Here is a 20,003-nt window from a genome sequence, read left to right as displayed (position 1 = left end):
TGGCTGGATAGGTATTACACTAAAGTTTTGAGAGTAGCTATCCAGAAAGCACTTTTTAAGGCCAGGTATCAATTGAAAGTGGCAGAAAAAACTAAAAATGAAAGAAACCTAAAATAACTCTTCCATATTTCACAAACATTTTTTTTTTTAAAATTTAGATTACCCAATTATTTTTTCCAATTAAGGGGCAATTTAGCGTGGCCAATCCACCTACTCTGCACATTTTTGGGTTGTGGGGGTGAAACCCACGCAGACACGGGGAGAATGTGCAAACTCCACACGGACAGTGACCCAGAGCCGGGATCGAACCTGGGACCTCAGCGCCGTGAGGCGGATGTGCTAACCACTAGGCCACCGTGCTGCCCGGATATTTCACAAACATATTAAAAACAGATACATGGTACACAATTTACCACAGGTAAAAGTGATCAGATAAAATTTCTCAATAATATGGCCACTATCCCTCACTATTCTAGCCCTTGCCAGGATTCTGCCAACACGGTAGCTCTTACAATGGCAAAATACCCCCAAGTGCATGTGTGCAAATCACGAAATATAAAGTAACACTGAATAATTATTGCATAGTGGATAAGTACAATATATTTCTAAGTTACAGTTTGGGATCGTTGTCGGAATTCTGCAGAAGGCTGGTGAGTACTTGAGTTCAAAATACATTCCAGTGGCAGGTCCTGCTGCATTTCAATTACCCGTGCATGTTCTGCAAACCATTCCTGTTGGAAAGGGAGACATTTTTATTGCTGTGTGTTGTGTGAGACAAGAGCTGGCATAGATGATATCAGCATCTAACTGAAGCGGTAGGTATAATTCTTTTTGGTAATATATTTAGATGCACAGCATAGGGAATAATTCATATGCTCTTTAACATATTGCTGGCTTCATGAGAAGAATGTGAGCTACACAACCAAATTGTAAGAATGTAACGCACCAAAATCTTCTTTATTTTACCCTCCCAATCAGCAGTTTCCATTTATAAAAGCAGTAATATTGCCATATCATCCCTGCTTCAATCAATTTCTGCCCTTTTAGAAGTTAACTCTTTACTCATGTATGTTTTTGTGGGTAATTTTACAGATGTGTTTAATTCTGTCTGAAAGATATTCTAACAAGTCAAATTATCTAAATGGGTTTGTCTATTTGCTAAACATAAGTGTGTACATTATTGTAAAAGTTTTCATACCTGAATCTCCTCTTCATACATTTTAATGCTCAGATCACTTTTAGTTCTTAATCTTCTTCCGATAAAAACCATTTTAAGATGCTGTAATAAAACAAGATACAGTTTTCATGTCATAAAGATAAAGACAGTCTTAAATGTCCTCTTGAAAAATAAAACTGCTTCTGACATGAAACACATAGGTCCCAATAATTGCTGATTCAGGGAGGGGTATTTTGAGGTTGGAAAGCATGGGTTTTACTGATTCTAACAAAAAGGAATTGGTTAAGATTTACTTCCTCTGATTCTCTGTTGCAACCAACAGAGAAGCTGTGTGGTGGGATGGAGGAACAGATGCAGGCTTTTGACTCAAGGTCACAGTCTGATAGCGGATGGGCATGCCATATCCGAGAACCTGAGGTACTAGCCATTAGAGGTGGGGAGAAAAGAGATTGGAAGACCAATTGGTGGAAGAGAGCAGAAGGGCCTCTGGGTTGAGAATGAGAAGCCACGGAGGGTGGATTGGAAAGGTCAATGGTGAAGGAGATCAGAGGCGCAGTGGGATCAAAAGAGCATTGAGGAGAGGGTAGGCAGGTGTCTGTGGGGGAGGGAGCTATGGTTGGTGGTAGGGGTTGGTGAAAAGGTTGACTGGAAGGATTGGTGGTGGAGTGAATTGGTGGACCTTGGAGGAGGAAATTAGAAAGTTGATGGCGGAGATCTAAGACCTTCATTGGGAAGGGAAGACCGGAATCATGGTAAAGGAATCAATGGTGAAGGAAATCTGGGTTCTCAGGGGAGGGTAGAAGATAGAAGCAGCTTGGATTTGTTTACTGTCACGTGTACCGAAGTGCAGTGAAAAGTATTTTTCTGTGAGCGGCTCAAATGGATCATTAAGTACATGAAAAGAACAGAAAAGAAAATACATAATAGGGTAGGAAATATAATAGGGCAATAGCTTCAGGGGATTGGAAGGGCCAGTGGTGAAGAAGAGGCCTTGGGAGCAAATGGACAGGGGACGGGGGAAGATCAGAAGGATTGATGGTGGGGGAGGTCTGACTCAAGGTTCGAGGGGAGGATGTGTGATCGGCAGGGTCAACTAGATTGAGCTGCTAAGTGGAAAGGCATTTACTTCCTAGGTGCAGCAGTAATCAGCTTCCTTTAGCCAACAGGTTGCTCGAAACCCAGAAACTTCAGTCAGCCAGGGTTACGTTTAAAATGGTGGTTAACTTTGAGGCATACAGCCTCGTGATATTTAAATGACCACCTGACATAACCCCACTAATTTTTAAGGTTTAAATTTCCCTTCAATATGAAATGGTATAGTTATGATCATATGCTCATCAACAGCCCTGTTAATTATCTTCCATTTCTACTTTCTTTTGGTTGCATCCTATCCATATAACATTCCCAGCAAAACATAAGTAGCAGAATTCTCCATTGGGGATCCCCTGATCTGCCGGTAGTGCACCCATGCCCGCGTGTTTCCTGACAGTGTGAGATGGTCACAATGGGAAACCCCAGTGACTGGCTGCGGGAAGACCATAAGACATAGAAGCAGAATTAGGCCACTTGGCCCATCGAGTCTGCTCCGCCATTCAATATTTTGTTGGCTGATATTTTTCTCATCCCCATTCTCCTTCCTTCTTCCCATAACTCCTGATCCCCTGATTAATCATGAGCCTATCTATCTCTGTCTTAAAGACACTCAGTGATTTTGGCCTCCACAGCCTTCTGCAGCAAAGTGTTCCACAGTTTCACCACCCTCTGGCTGAAGAAATTCTTTCTCATATCTGTTTTAAAGGATCGTTGGAGAATCCCGCTACCGGCAGTGGTGAGCTGCGCCGGAAAACTCGGCTGGTGGATCGGAGAATCCCGCCCATGGTTTTTAGATCAGTTTCCATAAATACCACACTTGAGGGGTAAATTAAGTCATATGGATAAGTAGCACAAGGTGAAAAGCCCTTTACTGCCAATCTATCCCTTTTCTTGGGACTGGCTTAAATCAGGGGCTCGGCACATGGACTGCTACAGGTTCTAAACAAAATAAAGCATCAAGAATTGGGCAAAAAAGACTACTTGTGCTGTACGTGTCTTTTCCCTCACAGACCCTGTATGTTATGATCTAGCAGTTAGGCTCTACCCAAATCATTCTAAGAACATTTTGTAAGGAAATAAATGAACTATTATGCATATCAAGTACAATTAAGTTTAATAATAATCTTTATTATTGTCACAAGTAAGCTTACATTAACACTGCAATGAAGTTACTGTGAAAATCCCTAGTCGCCACACTCCGGCGCCTGTTTGGGTATACAGAAGGAGAATTCAGAAAATCCAATTCACCTAACAAGCATGTCTTTCGGGACTTGTGCGAGGAAACCAGAGCACCCGGAGAAACCCACGTAGACATGGGGGGGACGTGCAGACTCCGCACAGACGGTGACCCAAGCGGGAATCAAACCCAGCTCCCTTGGCACTATTGTCATGTGGATGTACCTTTAAGAAATGGTGTTTATCAAGTAGCTGCAGTGATGTTAGTGTGTGGATTTGAGCTGAATAGCTGCTTTGTGGCTCTGTTTTTGGTTTTGTTTTAAGTGTTGGAGAGCTGCATTCAAACAAGAAGCTGTATCTCTCTCTCTCTCTCAAAAGAATATCTCCATATCACTTGATGATTTCAAAGTAATACCTGTTTCTGTGGAGAATTTAAACCTGCTGTCTTTGTTTAAAAAGGGTTTAACTTATGGATGTTGCTAAGAAAGGTATTAAGGGTTACCTATAGAGTATTGTATATGTGGGGTTACGTGTGTTGGTAGTTGATAAGATGTTTACTGTGTGTTTATAAAATGTTAACTGGGTACTTAGAATAAACATTGCTTCGTTTTTTAAAAATACTTAAGGTGTCTGTTGCATAACACCTGGAGAGTGGACCCTTGTGCTCCCCATAACCAAAATCTATTCAAAGTTGTGGGTCAGGTGAACTCCATAATATATTTTGGAGTTTTCTAAACTCTGGCCCATAACACTATGAAGCAACAGTCTAACCACTGTGCTACCGTGCCGTCCGTGTTTAGGTTTCTTTTGAATTTATGGTATTAAGATTGGAGAATTAAATATAAAACATATATAAACAACACTGTCAGTTATTTTTTTCCCCTCAATTTTCTCATCTTCCTTTCCTCCTTCCTCTATTGAAGGTTTCTAATCTTTGCAAGGTATACTTTTGAGAATTCTTGCCTCCTTCCATTACCTCTCCGATGATGACCATTATTAATAAATTAGCCTGGACAGTGAGCAGAAGCAAGCTATCCAACGAGAAGGGTTATGATGAATCTTGTTGTCACTCAATGTCTACCCATGCACTTGCAGCAGAGACCACCAGATAATGCTCCCATGCAGAAACCCCCCTTGATTCCTCTATTCTCATGATATTTTGTGGTGTCTGTGCTATAATTGGGAACTCTAAGGCAGTGGTGTAGTGGTACTGTTGCTCGACTAGTAATCCAGAGACCCAGGGTAATGCTCGGTTGGTTAGACTCCCACCAGGGGTAGATGGTGAAATTTGAACTAAGTAAAAATCTGGAATTTAAAGTCTAATGATTACCCTAAAACCATTGTCGTAAAAATCCATCTGGTTCACAGATTTCCTTCCCTAAAGGACATTCGGCGTCCTTACCTAGCCTCCATGTGACTCCAGATCCAGAGCAATGTGGTTGACTCTTACTTGCCCTCAGGGATGGCAGCTGGCCCAGCCATCAACACCCACATCCCATGAAACAAAAGATTTATTTAAAAGGTGCCCAATCCCCTTTCATGGTGGCACCGTGGTGCAGTGGTTAGCACAGGTCACACACTGATTGATTGATATTTATAGTCACATGTACCGAAGTACAGTGAAAAGTATTTTTCTACAGCCAAGGGAACATACACAGTACGTACATAGTAGACAAAAGAATAATCGACAGAGTACATTGACAATGGTACATCAACAAATAGTGATTGGTTACTGTGCGAAACAAGGGCCAAACAAGAGCAGCATAGGGCGTTGTGAATAGTGTTCTTACAGGGAACAAATCAGTCCAAGGGAGAGTCGCTGAGGAGTCTGGTAGCTGTGGGGAAGAAGCTGATCCTATGTGCGGGTCTTCAGACTTTTGTATCTTCTGCCTGATGGAAGGGTGTGGAAGAGGTCAAAGCCTGGGTGGGAGGGGTCTCTGACAATGCTGTCTGCCTTTCTGAGGCAGCAGGATGTCTATACAGAATCAATGAGAGGATGGCAAGCTTGTGTGATGCGTTGGGCTGAATTCACCACACTCTGCAGTTTTGTGCGATCTTGGGCGAGCAGTTGCCATACCGAGCTGTGATGCAAGCGGATATGATGTTCTCAATGGCACATCTGTAGACATTTGTGAGAGTCGATGCAGACATGCCAAATTTCTTTAGCTTCCGTAGGAATTAGAGATGTTGATGGGCTTTCTTGACTGTTGCATCAAAGTGAGTGGACCAGGATTGTTGGTGATGGTGACCCACAGGAACTTAAAGCTGGTGTGTGTGTGTGTGTGTGTTGTGCTACGCTTCCTGAAGTCGATGATCAGTTCCCTGGTTTTTCCAACATTTCGAGAGAGGTTGTTTTCGGTACACCATGCAACCAAGTGATTTATCTTCCTCCTGTAGTCTGATTCGCCGTTGTTTGAGATATGACCCACCACAGTTGTATCATCTGCAAACTTATAGATTGAATTGGAGTTGAATCTTGCCACACAGTTGTATATGTACAGGGAGTTCAGTAGAGGACTGAGCACACATCCTTGTGGGGCCCCGGTGTTGAGGACTATTGTGGAGGACGTGTTGTTACCTATCCTGACAGATTGCAGTCTGTTGATGAAGAAGTCAAGGATCCAGTTGCACGGGAAGAGCCAAGTCCAAGGTTGCAGAATTTGGTTATTAGTCTTGTTGGGATATTGATGTTGAAGGCAGAGCTGTAGTCTATGAACAGTGGTCTAACGTAGGTGTCCTTGTTGTCGAGATGTTCGAGAGTTGATTGTAGGGCCAGAGAGATAGCATCTGCTGTGGATAAGTTGCCGCAGTAGGTAAACTGCAATAGATCGAGACCATCGGGGAGGCTGGCGTTGATCCGTCTCATGACTAGCCGCTCGAGGCATTTCACGATAACAGACATCAGGGCCATCGGCCGGTAGTCGTTGAGGCACGCTACCTTGTTCTTCTTTGGTACTGGTATAACGGTGGTCTTCTTGAAGCAGGTAGACTTGGGAGGGACTTGGGAGCAGAGAAGTGAGGTGTTGAAGCTATCTGCGAATACACTCGCCAGCTGGTCAGTGCAGGCTCTGAGTGCTCGCACAGGGACTCCGACAGGGCCCGTCGCTTTCCGCGAGTTTACTTTCAAGAAGGCAACTCTTACCGCCGAGGCTGTAATAGTGGGTATGAGTGTGCCCAAGGCTGTTGGGGTGGGTGGCACTGATGTGTTGGCTAGGGCAGCACGGTGGCCTAGTGGTTAGCACAACCGCCTCACGGCGCTGAGGTCCCAGGTTCGATCCCGGCTCTGGGTCACTGTCCGTGTGGAGTTTGCACATTCTCCCCGTGTCTGCGTGGGTTTCGCCCCCACAACCCAAAAATGTGCAGAGTAGGTGGATTGGCCACGCTAAATTGCCCCTTAATTGGAAAAAATAATTGGGTAATCTAAATTTAAAAAAAAAAACTGATGTGTTGGCTGACTGTTCAAAGTGGTCATGGAACTTGTTCAGTTCATCGGGGAGGGATGCTCCAGCCCCAGGGATTCCCCCTGGCCTTGCTGAGGACCCGGGTTCGATCTCGGGACATTCTCGCTGTGTCTGTTCGGTCTCACCCCCACAACCCAAAAAAATGTGCAGGGTAGGTGGATTGGCCACGCTAAATTGCCCAATTGGAAAAAAAATAATTGGATACTCTAAATTATAAAAAAATGGATAAGTCAGCAGTAACTAAGGATTGAATTCAAGCCCTCTGACTCTACACAACCCAGTGCTTCCTAAGTAAATCACTAAGAAATTGCGGATGTTAAAAAAAAATTATGTTAATAGCTGATCATGAAAGTACATCAGGCGGGCTGGTTTAGCTCACTGGGCTAAATCGCTGGCTTTTAAAGCAGGCCAGTAGCATGGTTCGATTCCCGTACCAGCCTCCCCGGACAGGCACCGGAATGTGGCGACTAGGGGCTTTTCACAGTAACTTTATTGAAGCCTACTCGTGACAATAAGCAATTTTCTTTTCTTTCATTCTCTGCAGTCATGTGCCGACATTCGTTTAGCGCGGGGGGGGGGGGGGGGTGGTGAGGAAGAGAATCGATCTTTAAGCGGAAATCCCCGGAGAATCGCTGGCGCACAGACTACGCGGTGCAGCTGGGGGGCCATTGACAGATGGCACACTGACGCTGGCACCCTCAGCGATTCTCTGGGCAAAACTGGCCAAGTTCCCGATGGCATGGTTCTAACCACGTATTTTGGCCATCGGGAACCTCGGGTGGCGGCTGTGGACTCAGTGGGGGGTGGGGGGAATCGAGCACTGGTGGGGGGCCTCATGGGCGGCCAGGGCAGCAATCAGGTGGCTCGAATCCACGGGCACGCACCATCTCGGGGGGGGGGGGGCCTACATTCCCGATGTCGGTCCATGGTTCTAGTCCGCCATCGCACATGGTGCGGCCGCTGCAGGCCGTCGCCGTGCGCTTGCGTGGACTCACGACCGAAGTGCGGTGACCCGTATCCGCAGCCAGAGCTGCGAGAAGCACTCCGGGGCCTTGCCAGCCCCCTGCATGCAAGAGAATCGCTCTTGATTTTTTTAAGGAAGCCCCATTTTTGGAAAATCCAGCCGATCATCTGTAAAACTGAATATTATGCATGTGTTAAAACTGCCACCAAGTGTAAACATTTATCTTCTTAAATCCTGTATTTATATTCAATTTGTGGATTTCAAGTTAACATTACATAAAATATGATGCTATACACAAAAATGGCAAACATGGTAATATGCAGCCTGAAAGGAACACAGGTATTTTTAGTTTTGATTAATCATCTTACATGGACTGCCTAAATAGTGCCTTTTCTCATCCTAGATATGGAGATATAGAAATGGCAATATTACCTACATTTAATCATTAGGGAATAATACCAAACTGTTAAAACTCAAATAAAAGAGGAACAATGAATACAAGAAAGAGAAAGTGGGTTGTGTAAAACTACATACATCATTGCTTGTCATTCTGGATGACAGTTTAAAAAGTCCAGAGATCTCAGAAGATGAGGAACCATTCTGTTTGTTGAACTCAAGAAGTCGATCAATTTCCTCCTTGTCAACCTCAGTCTCAAAAACAATGCCATTTTCATCTGTTATAGATGAAAGATCAGAATGTAAAGTACATATATAATCTTGTTACGAAATAACACACAAAATTATAAGGTTCAGAGTGGGATTGGGTGAGGCAGAACCGAAGGTGGATGATGGCAGACAACAGAGGGGAGTGGAGGCGCAAGCCTCCGGTAAGAATTGAGGCGGATAGGAGATATTCTGTGGCCCCCAAGAAGGAGTTGCTGGCGGAGAGGAACAGGTTCCAGGTGTAGTTTGATAAATTGACAACGGGCAAGGTGGGGCAGCTGTGGAGGGTGCAGTATGAGTATGGAGAGAAGGTGAGTCGTATGTTGGCCCACCATCTGCAGTGTCAGGCAGAGTCTAAGGATAGTTTGTAAGCAAGGAGCGGAGAAGGGGAGTTGGTGTCAGCCGGAACATTTCCAGGGGGTACTATGAGAAGTTGTACAAGGCCGAGCCGGGAGGCGAGGTGGCGGGTATTGACGGTTTCTGGATGGGTTGGAGTTCCCCGAGCTGGAGGAGAGGAAGAGGCAGGCATTAGAGGAGCCGTTGGGGCTGAGAGAAGTGATGGATAGTATCAGGGGAATGCAGGTGGGGGAGGCCCCTGGGCCTGATGGATTTCCGGCGGAGTTTTATTAGCAGTTTGCGACAGAGTTGTCCCCCACCTGTTGGGGATGTTTAGTGAGGCGATGGTGAGGGGTGAATTGCCAGAAACGTTGCCACAGACGTCGATTTCCCGAAGAAAGGGAAGGACCTACTGCAGTGTGGGTCCTACAGGCCCATCTCTTTGTTGAATACAGATGTGAAAGTATTGGCGAAGGTGTTGGCGTGTAAGTTGGAGGGGTGTGTACCAGAGGTGGTCTTCGAGGACCAAACAGGTTTTGTGAAGGGTAGGCAGCTCTCCAGCAACATTAGGAGGCTGTTGAATGTAGTTATGACTCCGTCAGGGGGGGGCAGGCACCTGAGGTTATTGTACCTATGGATGCGGAGGAGGCCTTTGGCCAGGTAGAGTGGAGGTACCTATTCAAAATTCTGGGTAGGTTTGGGTTTGGGCTCAAATTTGTGGCATAGGTGCGTCGTTTGTACGCACTCCGGTGGCAAGCATGCATACGAAGAAGGGTATTTTGGGCTGCACAGGGGAATGAGGCAGGGGTGTCCGCTGCCACCGTTGTTATTTTCACTGTCGATTGAGCCCTTGGTGATGGCCCTTCAGGGGTCGGCTGAGTGGCGAGGGATTGTGAGGGGGAGCAGGGAGAATCGGGTGTCGTTGTACGCAGACTACCTTCTGTTGTTTGTGTCAGACCCGCTGGAGAGTATGGGCAGAATTATGGGCCTGTTGGAGAGGTCTGGGGCCTTCTCAGGCTACAGGTTAAGGCTACAGGCTGAACCTAGGGAAGAGCAAGGAGTTCCCGGTGAATGTGGCGGAGCTGAGGTGGGGCAATTTGGGATGGTACCACCGTTTAAGGTGGCAAGAGAGCGGTTTATTTATTTGGGGATTCAGGTGACTCATGGGTGGGCCACGATGTGCAGGTGGAACTTGACGGCGTTAGTGGAGGAGGAGAAGGTGGTCTCAAGAGGTGCGTTGCTTTGCACTTGACTTTGGCATGAGGGTGCAGGTGGTAAAGATGAATGTGCTGCCAAGGTTCCGGTTTGTCAGACCCTCCGGATCTTTCTCCCTAAGGCTTTCTTTTGGAGGGTGGAGGCACTAATTTTGAAGTTTATATAGGTGGGGAAGGTACCGAGGATGAAGAGGTCTCTGCTACAGAGGCAGAGACAGAAAGGGGGGTCGGCGCTCTCAAACCTGCTGTATTATTACTGGGCTGCGAATGTGGAGAAGGTGAGGCATTGTTCGGAGCAGGTGGAGTGGACTGAGTTGGAGGAGGAGCCCTGCAGGGGTTGTAGTTTTGAGGGCACTGGTGATGGCCCCGCTGCCTTTAACCTTGCGAAGTAGACGGTGAGTCCGGTGGTGCAGTCGACTATCAGGATATGGAACCAGTTGAGGAGGATTTTAAGTTGGATAACAAGTCGGTGCTGATGCCACTGTGTGGAAACCACAGGTACCTCCTCCTGCATGAGGATGAGCTTGATTCAGTTCAAGGTGGTGCACAGGGTACACATGACTCGGGTAAGGATGAGTAGGTTCTTCCAGGGGTTAACCAATGGGTGTGAAAAATGCAGGCGGGGCCTGACGAATCATGTTCACATGTTCTGGGACAGTGAAAAGCTGGAGTGCTTTTGGGAGGCAGTATTTGGGATGTTATCCAGGAAATGGGGGCCGAGGTTAGGCCGGACCCTACAGTGGCGATCTCTGGGGCTTCGGAGGAGCAACAACTACTGAAGAGGAAAGGGACTGATGTAGTGGCCTTCGCCTCTCTGATTGCAAGGCAAAGGATCCTTTTGAATTGGAGGTCGGAAATGCGACCAGGGGTGGCGGCCTAGTTGGAGGACTTATACAACTTTCTCTAGCTGGAGAAGATTAAGTTCGAGTTGGGGGGAGGGTTTAAAAGGGGAAAATCTGTCCAAACTGTTGTTTATGCTTTAATGGACTGTGTATTTTGTTGATGTTATGCATGTTTGGAATTAAATATTTAAAAAATATACACAAAATTAGAGCACAGCCCATTATACTTATCTCTGGTATTAACTGATCACATTGAAATGCCAAAGAATATTCGGACACAAGAAATATTACATTAAAGACAGAACATAATGACACACAACAGCAAAAAGAAAATATCAGTAATGAAAACTAATTTGGATGGCACATACCTTCCTCATCTTTGTTTTTTCGACTGTAGTTCATGCGGAATAGAAATGCATCCAAAATAAATGCAACAATAATAGTAAGTACAACCTAAGTAAGAAAAAAAAAGAGAAGTTACAACTGACTGTTCCACAAAATAAACCCAGTTTTAAAATCATGAAGAAATCATCACATTAGCAGGGCACCTGGAGCATTCATTGGAAATAAGGCAGTTTAGGTAGATTGTGTTATCAGTCAGAGTTTGTTTTAAATTTAGAGTACCAATTCAGTTTTTCCCCAATTAAGTGGCAATTTAATGTGGCCAATTCACCTACCCTGTGCATCTTTGGGTTGTGGGGGCGAGACCCACGCAGACACGGGGCGAATGTGCAAACTCCACATGACCGAAGAAAAGCCCTTCCCTCTAGAAAGTGGCCACCTATTGCTAAGCACTGATTTATTTCTATTCATTCTTCACGCCGTAACCCTCTCTGAGCACAAAAACGACACGTTGGAACTGAACCAACCCATATACATGCAAACACCTTTCTCGAACATGAATCCAACGATAGGTTTTACCCAACAAAAACAGAAAATGCTGGACAATCTCAGCAGGTCTAACAGCATCTGTGTAGAGAGAAAAAGGAGCAAATGTTTCAAGTCTGGATGACTCTTTGTCAAAGCTTTTTATATTATGGTCACTATTTAAAAAAGGTTCCTTCACAGCAAGATTATTAATTAGCCCGTTTTCATTGCACAATACTAAATCCAAAATAGTCCATTCCCTAGTTGGTTCCTCGACATAATGTTCTAGAAAACCATATTGCATACATTCCAAGAATTTATCCTTCACAACATTAGTACTAATTAGGTTTACCCAGTCTATATATAGATTGAAATCCTCCATGTTTATTGAATTACATGCACATCTCGGTTCCTGATTTATTTATTTAAATGTTTCCAATTAAGGGGCAATTTAGCATGGCCAATCCACTTACCCTGCGCATCATTGGGTGTGCGGGTGAGACACACACAAAATGGGGAGAATGTGCAAACGCCACACAGACAGTGGCACAGTGGTTAGCACTGCTGCCTCACAATGCTGAGGACCCGGGTTCGATCCTGGGTCCGTGTGGAGTTTGCACATTCTCCCCGTGTCTGCATGGGTCTTACCCCCACAACCCAAAAATGTGCAGGGTAGGTGGATTGGCCAGGCTAAATGGCCCATTAAAAGAATTGGATACTCTAAATTTATAAAAGAAAACTCCACACAGACAGTAACCTGGGGCCGGGATGAAACCCAGGTCCTTGGTGCTGTGAGGCAGCAGTACTAACCATTGCACCACCACGCTGCCTTCAATTCCTGCTTTGTACTGTGATTATCACTGCTTTTTGGTGGCCTATAAACAACTTTCTGATTCTTGATGTTTCTTAGTTACTGATTCTATGTCTTGATCTTTAGAATTAAGGTAGTCTCTCACTATTAAAGCCCTCTTTAATTAACAGAGCTACCCACGGTAGCATTGTGGATAGCACAATCGCTTCACAGCTCCAGGGTCCCAGGTTCGATTCCGGCTTGGGTCACTGTCTGTGCGGAGTCTGCACATCCTCCCCGTGTGTGCGTGGGTTTCCTCCGGGTGCTCCGGTTTCCTCCCACAGTCCAAAGATGTGCAAGTTAGGTGGATTGGACATGATAAATTGCCCTTAGTGTCCAAAATTGCCCTTAGTGTTGGGTGGGGTTACTGGGTTATGGGGATAGGGTGGAGGTGTTAACCTTGGGTAGGGTGCTCTTTCCAGGAGCCGCTGCAGACCCGATGGGCCGAATGGCCTCCTTCTGCACTGTAAATTCTATGATAAATTCTATGATATCCATCACCTTTTCCCAGCTTCCTAAATGTTACAAACTCTTGGATATTCAGCTCCTCAGCTTTGGTTTCCTTGTCGCCACGTCTTTGAAATTGCCATCAGGTCATACATACGTATTTCTGTTTGAGCTAACAATTCATCTGCTTATTGTGAATGCTGGAGGCATTCAGATTCACACTCCTTAATTCAGATTTTCTTGCCATTTTTGTAAACTCTGGCCCTATCCGCTGGCACAGTTTAAGTTTTCAATTGCTGTCCTTTCCTGCCATATTCTGGCTATTGTTACCCTTAATGCTAACCTGATCTACTGTCTTGTCATTTCCCTTTAAATTACCCAGAATGATCCCATCTCCCCTTATTTTTTTTAAAGGCCTCTCTACTTCCCATGTTATACGATTGGCTATATCACTGGCTCCAATACAGTTCATGTGAAATCTGGCTCAATGGTACAGCCCCCACTTTCCTGGTCTCCAACGAACTGAAACCCATTTCTTCCACATTAATCTTTGAGCCACGCATTCATCTCTAATTTTATATACCCTATGCCAATTTGTACACAGCTCAAGTAATAATCCATCGATTATTACCTTTGAGGTTCTGCTTTTTAATTTACTGTCTAGCTCTTTGTACCCTCTATGATTCTTCCCTATTTTTGCCTGTGTTTTTGGTACCTACATGGACCATGGCAAGTTGGATCTTCTTCTTCCAACTGAAAGTTCCTCTCCAGCCTGGAGCAAACATCTCAAATTCTGGCACCAGGCAGGCAATACTGCATTCTGGATTCTCATTCTCTCCCTGATTATACTGTCCTTTACTACCACTACATTCCTTTTAACTCATCCCTCTTAAATGGCTTCCTGTACCATGGTGCTAGTATCAGCCTACTCTACTCATCCACACTGCAGCCCTTGCTCTTGTCCATACAACCTCAAACTTGTTGTTCAATTGCAAGAACACAGGTTCCTCCACTCCAAACTTCTTGATCCCTTTACCTGCCCATCTCGCAGTCACACCCTCCTGTCCCTGACCAAATTAGATGATAATAACCTAAGTGGTATGCGACTGCCTTCTGAAACAAGTGTTCAGGTAACTTTCCCCCTCACTGATGCATCACAATGTCTGCAGCTCAGCCTCCAACCCATTAATTCTGACTCTAGGCTCCTCAAGCCACAGATCCTTACGACAGATATGATAGCCATGGATTTTAGTGGCATCCAGGAGCTCCCACACACTGTAGCCATGACACATTACTTGTCCTGACGTCTTTATTATATTAATTGTTTATTTGTGTTAATTAATTTATAGATCCCCTCTTCAACTCACTCAGCAAGCTCTACCAAGCTTGACTCTCTGTGCACACAAGTAGCACTCAATGTTTGCAAGAGCACTTAGATACCTCTGTATTTATACTTTCTGAAAAACAAATGAGACAAGCTCTGCTAAAGCTCAGAAAACAGTCTAAGCTAGCCACAGCTGCACTCAAAGCTTGTATATCCCTGTTTAAGACTGGAATGAACTTAACTTTCCTCTCAGCTTCAACAGCAATTTATAGCTAATCGTTAATTTAAAGAACATCAACTTTGGAGAGAAATTAACCCTTAAAACTCCTTCACTCACCAAGTTTTCACACACTGTCCTGCAAATTAGTTATTTTAACTTAGGTGTCTGGATCTTTTAATGACACTGGTGCAGGGTACAAACTGCAGTTTCTTTGATCTTTGTAGAGTGATGCATGAATTTGTTTGATGGATCTGTGTGCTCCAAATTAGGAGGTTCGGTGTCAAATCAGCCAGGAGCCCTTTGCAGGAATTACAAACCCTTTATTCCCTTATTTCTTTTCTTTATTCTTTTTATGAGACCTGAGCATCACTGACAAAACCAAGATTTGTTGCCCATCTCTAATTGCCCATGTACTGAGTGGCTTAGACTAGAAGAGAATCATAGAATACAATCCTTCCACTGCAAAGGGAGACCATTCAGTCTATCGAGTCTGCACCAATCCTCCTCACCTAGACTCCCTCCCTCCCATCTTATCTCATGCCCTTAAACTAACCTAGACATTCCAGGACACTAAGGGACAATTTAGCATGACCAATCCACCTAACCTGCACACCTTTGGATTGTGGGTGGAAACCGGAGCACCCGGAGGAAACCCACGCAGAAACGGAGAGGATGCGCAAACTCCACACGTCATGCTATGTCATTTCAGAGTGGTAGTTAAGGGTCGACCATATTTCTGTGAGTCTGGAGTCACATGTAGGCCAGACCAGGTAAAGGTGGCAGATTTCCTTCCCTGCAGGACATCAGTGAACCAGATAGGGTTTTTAACAACAATCACTTAGAATTGAAACTAGTTTTATATTCCAAATTTTGTTAAATGAATTTAAATCTTGCCAGCTGCCATGGTGGGAGTTGAACCCATGTCCCCACAGCATCAGGCTGGGTCTTTGGATTATTTGTTCTGTGACACTATCACTCTGCCACTGTTTCAAATATGAGGAATATGCCAATCTTTAGCAGTAATAAACAAATATTTAATCTCTGATGAAATCCCCTTATGTAGGTAAGGTTCTCAAAATACCAATATGACAGCTAGCCTCAGCTAGCAGCATGGTAGCATAGTGATTAGCACAATTGCTTCACAGCTCCAGGGTCCCAGGTTTGATTCCCGGCTTGGGTCACTGTCTGTGCGGAGTCTGCACGTTCTCCCCGTGTGTGCGTGGGTTTCCTCCGGGTGCTCCGGTTTGCTCCCACAGTCCAAAGATGTGCAGGCTAGGTGGATTGACCATGCTAAATTGCTCTTAGTGTCCAAAATTGCCCTTAGTGTTGGGTGGGGTTGCTGGGTTATGGGGATAGGGTGGAGGTGTGCGGTTGGGTAGGGTGCTCTTTCCAAGAGCCGGTGCACACTCGATGGGCCGAATGGCCTCCTTCTACACTGTAAATTCTATGAAATAATATGTATTCCCGAGATCTAACCAAGACATGGGATCTAATCCTTTCCGCTTGGGAGTCCTCGGGTGAGCGCCATTCAGTGCTGGTCTCCGCAACGGGAACCAGACAGAATGGCACTGGTGAGGGTGTCCCAGGGGATTTGAAGTTCCCAGGTGCTTGCCGTCTGGGCAGCCTGGCAGTTGTACCTGGGTGCCAGGCTGGCGGTGTCAAGCTGGCATTTTTCATGCAATGGGGATCCGGCTTATGGGTGCTCTGTGTAGATGGGGGGAGGGGGGGATTGGCCAGGACACCCTTTATTTGGAGTTTGGAATTCACGTCGGGAGGGGGTTGAGAGATCAGGCCACCATTTAAAAATGATGTTTCGATCTCAGAATCACAGGATACTACAGTGCAGAAGAGGCCTTTCGGCCCATCAAGTATGCACCAACGAATGAAAAGCCCTGACCTGCCCAACTGATCCCACTTGCCAGCACTTGACCCATAGCCTTGAATGTTATGGTGCACCAAGTACTCATCTTGTACTTTTTGAAGGATGTGAGGCATCCCGCCTCTACCACCCTCCCAGGCAGTGCATTCCAGACCTTCACCACTTTCTGGGTAAAAAGGTTTTTCCTCAAATCCCCCCAAAACCTCCCACTCCTCACTTTGAACTTATATCCCCTTGAAGCTGACCCTTCAACTATGGGGAACAGCTGCTCCATATCCACCCTGTCCAAGCCCCTCATAATCTTGTACACCTAATCAGGTCACCTCTCAGTCTTCTCTGCTCCAGAGAAAACAACCCAGCCTATCCAACCTCTCTTGATAACTTAAATGTTCCATCCCAGACAACACTCTGGTGAATCTTCTCTGCACCTCCTCCAGTGCAATTACATCCTTCCTATAACGTGGTGACCAGTACTTCATACAGTATTCCAGCTGTGGGCTTACCAAAGCTCTATACAGCTCCATCTCTCCCTGCACTGAGAAGTTCCGGCAAGCAGAGCTTCTATCGCTGGCTTTGAAAGCAGACCAAGGCAGCCCAGTAGCACGGTTCAATTCCCGCACCAGCCTCCCCGAACAGGCGCCGGAATGTGGCGACTAGGGGCTTTTCACAGTAACTTCATTTGAAGCCTACTTGTGACAATAAGCAATTTTAATTTCATTTCAGTGCAGAAAACGGGACTAAGTGCGGACTCAGCCACGCGTTCCCCACCGAAACCCCCGATCTACCTAAATGGCCGTACAATAGCGTTGTGTTTCTTGGCGCTCCGAGTGTCGGGGAACCTCTGGCTAATTGTACGCGCTATGGGACTCTGTTCCCATTCGGGTACATCGTGCCCCTTATCTCAGATCTCTTTTGTTCTTCTTCCCACCTCCACCCTTTCAGCTTGAAACCTATTATATTCCCCCGTTCTAATGAAACATAACAGGCCTGAAACGTTGACTGGGATTTTCAGGTTCTGTCAAGCCAATTTCCCCTGCAGCTGATGTGGCAAATCATTCAAATCACCGCTGACTTCAGCGGGACCGGGAGATCCCGCCAGCAAGAGGGGCCAGAAAATCTTGCGTGCTGACTCTGCTTCTCTCTCCACACAGATGCTGCTTAACCTTCTGAGTAGTTCAAGCATTTTCTGTTTTTATTAAGATTCACCTTAAATTCATTAAGGACACTGAAGTTAAAAATACATAGCTTTATTATTGTTAATTACTGATGGTTTTAGAGTGATAAGTGATAAATACTGAGGAAGAACTAATTAACTATAGGTACCTTTACTCACCATAGTTACAATGTAGAAAGTCATAAAGTAAATGCGACTCCAGTTTGTAGTCTGAGATACCACGCCTTCCTGTGGAGAGAGGGCTGTAGCTAGATTCTCTAATAAACATTTACAGTTCAAGGAGCAATTCAGTGGAATAGACTCTTGGGCAAAAATGTTTAATCTCAATAAAACTCACCATGATTATATACCAGTTGTTTACAACAGTCAACTCAAACAAAGTTACTGTAAAAAGGGAAAAGAAAATGTGATTGTTTTCAGAGCTTTACTGGAATGCTGAACTGAGTAAAATAACACCTAAATTTTACTCACCAAAACTATTAAGGATGTTATTGAAGTTATTGAGCGAGTAGTATCCCTGTATCACAGTTCTGTCACCGATGGTCCGATTTTCCCAACGATAAAAATCTGCTACCACGCTGTTACTGTAAACAAAGAATCGGGTCATATTCTGAAGGAGAATGTGATAACTTGTGTGCTTTGGAGAAAACCCAGTACAGTATTTTCTTTTGGGAAGATCCCTTTAAGTCCAAAGTGAAACTAAAATCATTCTGATAATGTGTCCTTTCGACTTCTAAGAAGTGCTCACATGATCTAGGTTTCTATGCAGCTGAAGCAAATGGCAAATAGACAGCTAATTGCCACAACAAATTACAGCTTGTGTTCTACAGGAGGAGTAGAAATCTGTTGTTGTGGAATACAAAGACACAGGTACAGATCCGGTGACAAAGCAGCGAGATGTATCTTAAAATAGGACAAGGACTATTGATGCTGAGGTGTAAGGTAGTTCAGGTGGGGGAATCAGGTGTTGTGAGACTGTTGTATGAAAGGATTTCAGGCCACCCCCTTTATGAGGACGTTCCACCTGGGTAATACAAAGAGCTGCGAGAGTCAGTAACTAATTAATGATTGAGCTACGCTGATTTTGGTTTGTTTGTTACTGCAAAATCTTTTTAAAAAGTCAAATATTGTTGAATGGTTTTCTTTCTGTTGGTGTCATGGGAATTCCTTTCTTTTAAACATTTATCAGTCTCTATTAGGATTGCAACAAGAGGAACTGGTGAGTTTTGATACTCTGTGGTCAATTTCTTGTGCTGCACAGAAAATCTACATAGGTTAGAGTTAAAAATAAATTTTAATCCCATGGATACACTTACTTGCAACAGTTAGGATAGAGAACATCACCAAAAAACTCCATTCCCACAATTGCGAACGAGTAGTAAAAAATCATGAGCGTTAACCCTAAACTGGAAGGCAGGAGGGGGAAAATTACTTTTTGGAAGAAAAACTGCTTTACATATTAAAAATTATATAAAGTTATGGACTTTACCTGGCCATTCTGGGAAGTAATTCAAACATCGTGTCCAGAACATCTCTGTATCTCCGCTTAATCTTAAACAATCTGGAAATTTAATGCAAGATCATTTAGCAACTTAGACCCCTAATATGTTAAAGCAATACCAGACTAAAATGCTAATTCTTGTAAGATTATATCACTTGGAGTAACACATCAGAATTAAAAAAAAAATATTTCCAATTAAAGGGCAATTTAGCGTGGCCAATCCTGCACATCTTTGGATTGTGGGGCTGAGACCCATGCAGGCATGTGGAGAATGTGCAAAATCCACACAGACAGTAACCCGGGGCCGGGTTCATGCCCATGAGGGAGCCGTGTTAACCACTGTGCCACCACGCTATCCCATACACCACAATTTCAACCAGCAGGGCTGAATGATCAGTTTGCCATATGGGTGTTCAATTGGCTATTTGGGCAGCTGCATATTCTAAAAGACAAACAATCTTCATTTCCATTGTGAAAATGAATATTGGGTGGCTCCTCTAACAGTTGGCTGATCCGTAAGCCTAGTATTATAGATAAACAGCAAGTTAAAAATCTACACCAATAATTCAAAAGAAGGAATGTGCTGAAACACTGTTCTACTTAAGTCATAAAAAATGTCAATTTTTGAATACATTTTAAAAAATAACTGCCTGTTTAACGCTTCTACCGAATATATATTTCAATAAAATTAGAATTTTTGGGGTGTATTTTGTCTGGCTGTATAAATAATGGCTGGGGTTCTCTGTTGCGAGCCCGCACGCTACCACTGCTAGAGGACGGAAAATTTGGCGCTCAGCCAAAACTCCCATGTACTGC

At 44.6% G+C, this 20,003-nt stretch overlaps 1 protein-coding gene across 3 annotated transcripts in view; it reads right to left on the bottom strand.

Annotated features, from left to right (window-relative positions):
• Positions 1-269: 269 nt before the first annotated feature.
• tpcn1 (two pore segment channel 1) overlaps positions 270-20,003 on the bottom strand; it is a 146,057-nt gene continuing 126,323 nt past the window's right edge. For 2 of the 3 annotated variants that reach the window (XM_038790554.1, XM_038790543.1), the window contains exons 19-27: positions 19,176-19,247; positions 19,003-19,092; positions 18,158-18,270; positions 18,024-18,070; positions 17,846-17,914; positions 11,294-11,378; positions 8,405-8,544; positions 1,199-1,279; positions 270-731 (exon numbers count right to left, since the gene is read on the bottom strand). In XM_038790554.1, the coding sequence (XP_038646482.1) occupies positions 606-731; positions 1,199-1,279; positions 8,405-8,544; positions 11,294-11,378; positions 17,846-17,914; positions 18,024-18,070; positions 18,158-18,270; positions 19,003-19,092; positions 19,176-19,247 (823 nt within the window). In that variant the 3' untranslated portion in view covers positions 270-605. Of the gene's footprint in view, positions 732-1,198; positions 1,280-8,404; positions 8,545-11,293; positions 11,379-17,845; positions 17,915-18,023; positions 18,071-18,157; positions 18,271-19,002; positions 19,093-19,175; positions 19,248-20,003 lie in introns of those variants that run through there. The other variant, XR_005459927.1, reaches the window with a different exon arrangement.

This window comes from Scyliorhinus canicula, chromosome 1 (assembly GCF_902713615.1).
Source record: "Scyliorhinus canicula chromosome 1, sScyCan1.1, whole genome shotgun sequence".
Classification (NCBI taxonomy): Eukaryota; Metazoa; Chordata; class Chondrichthyes; order Carcharhiniformes; family Scyliorhinidae; genus Scyliorhinus; species Scyliorhinus canicula.
This window is presented reverse-complemented; position numbering and strand designations above follow the sequence as displayed.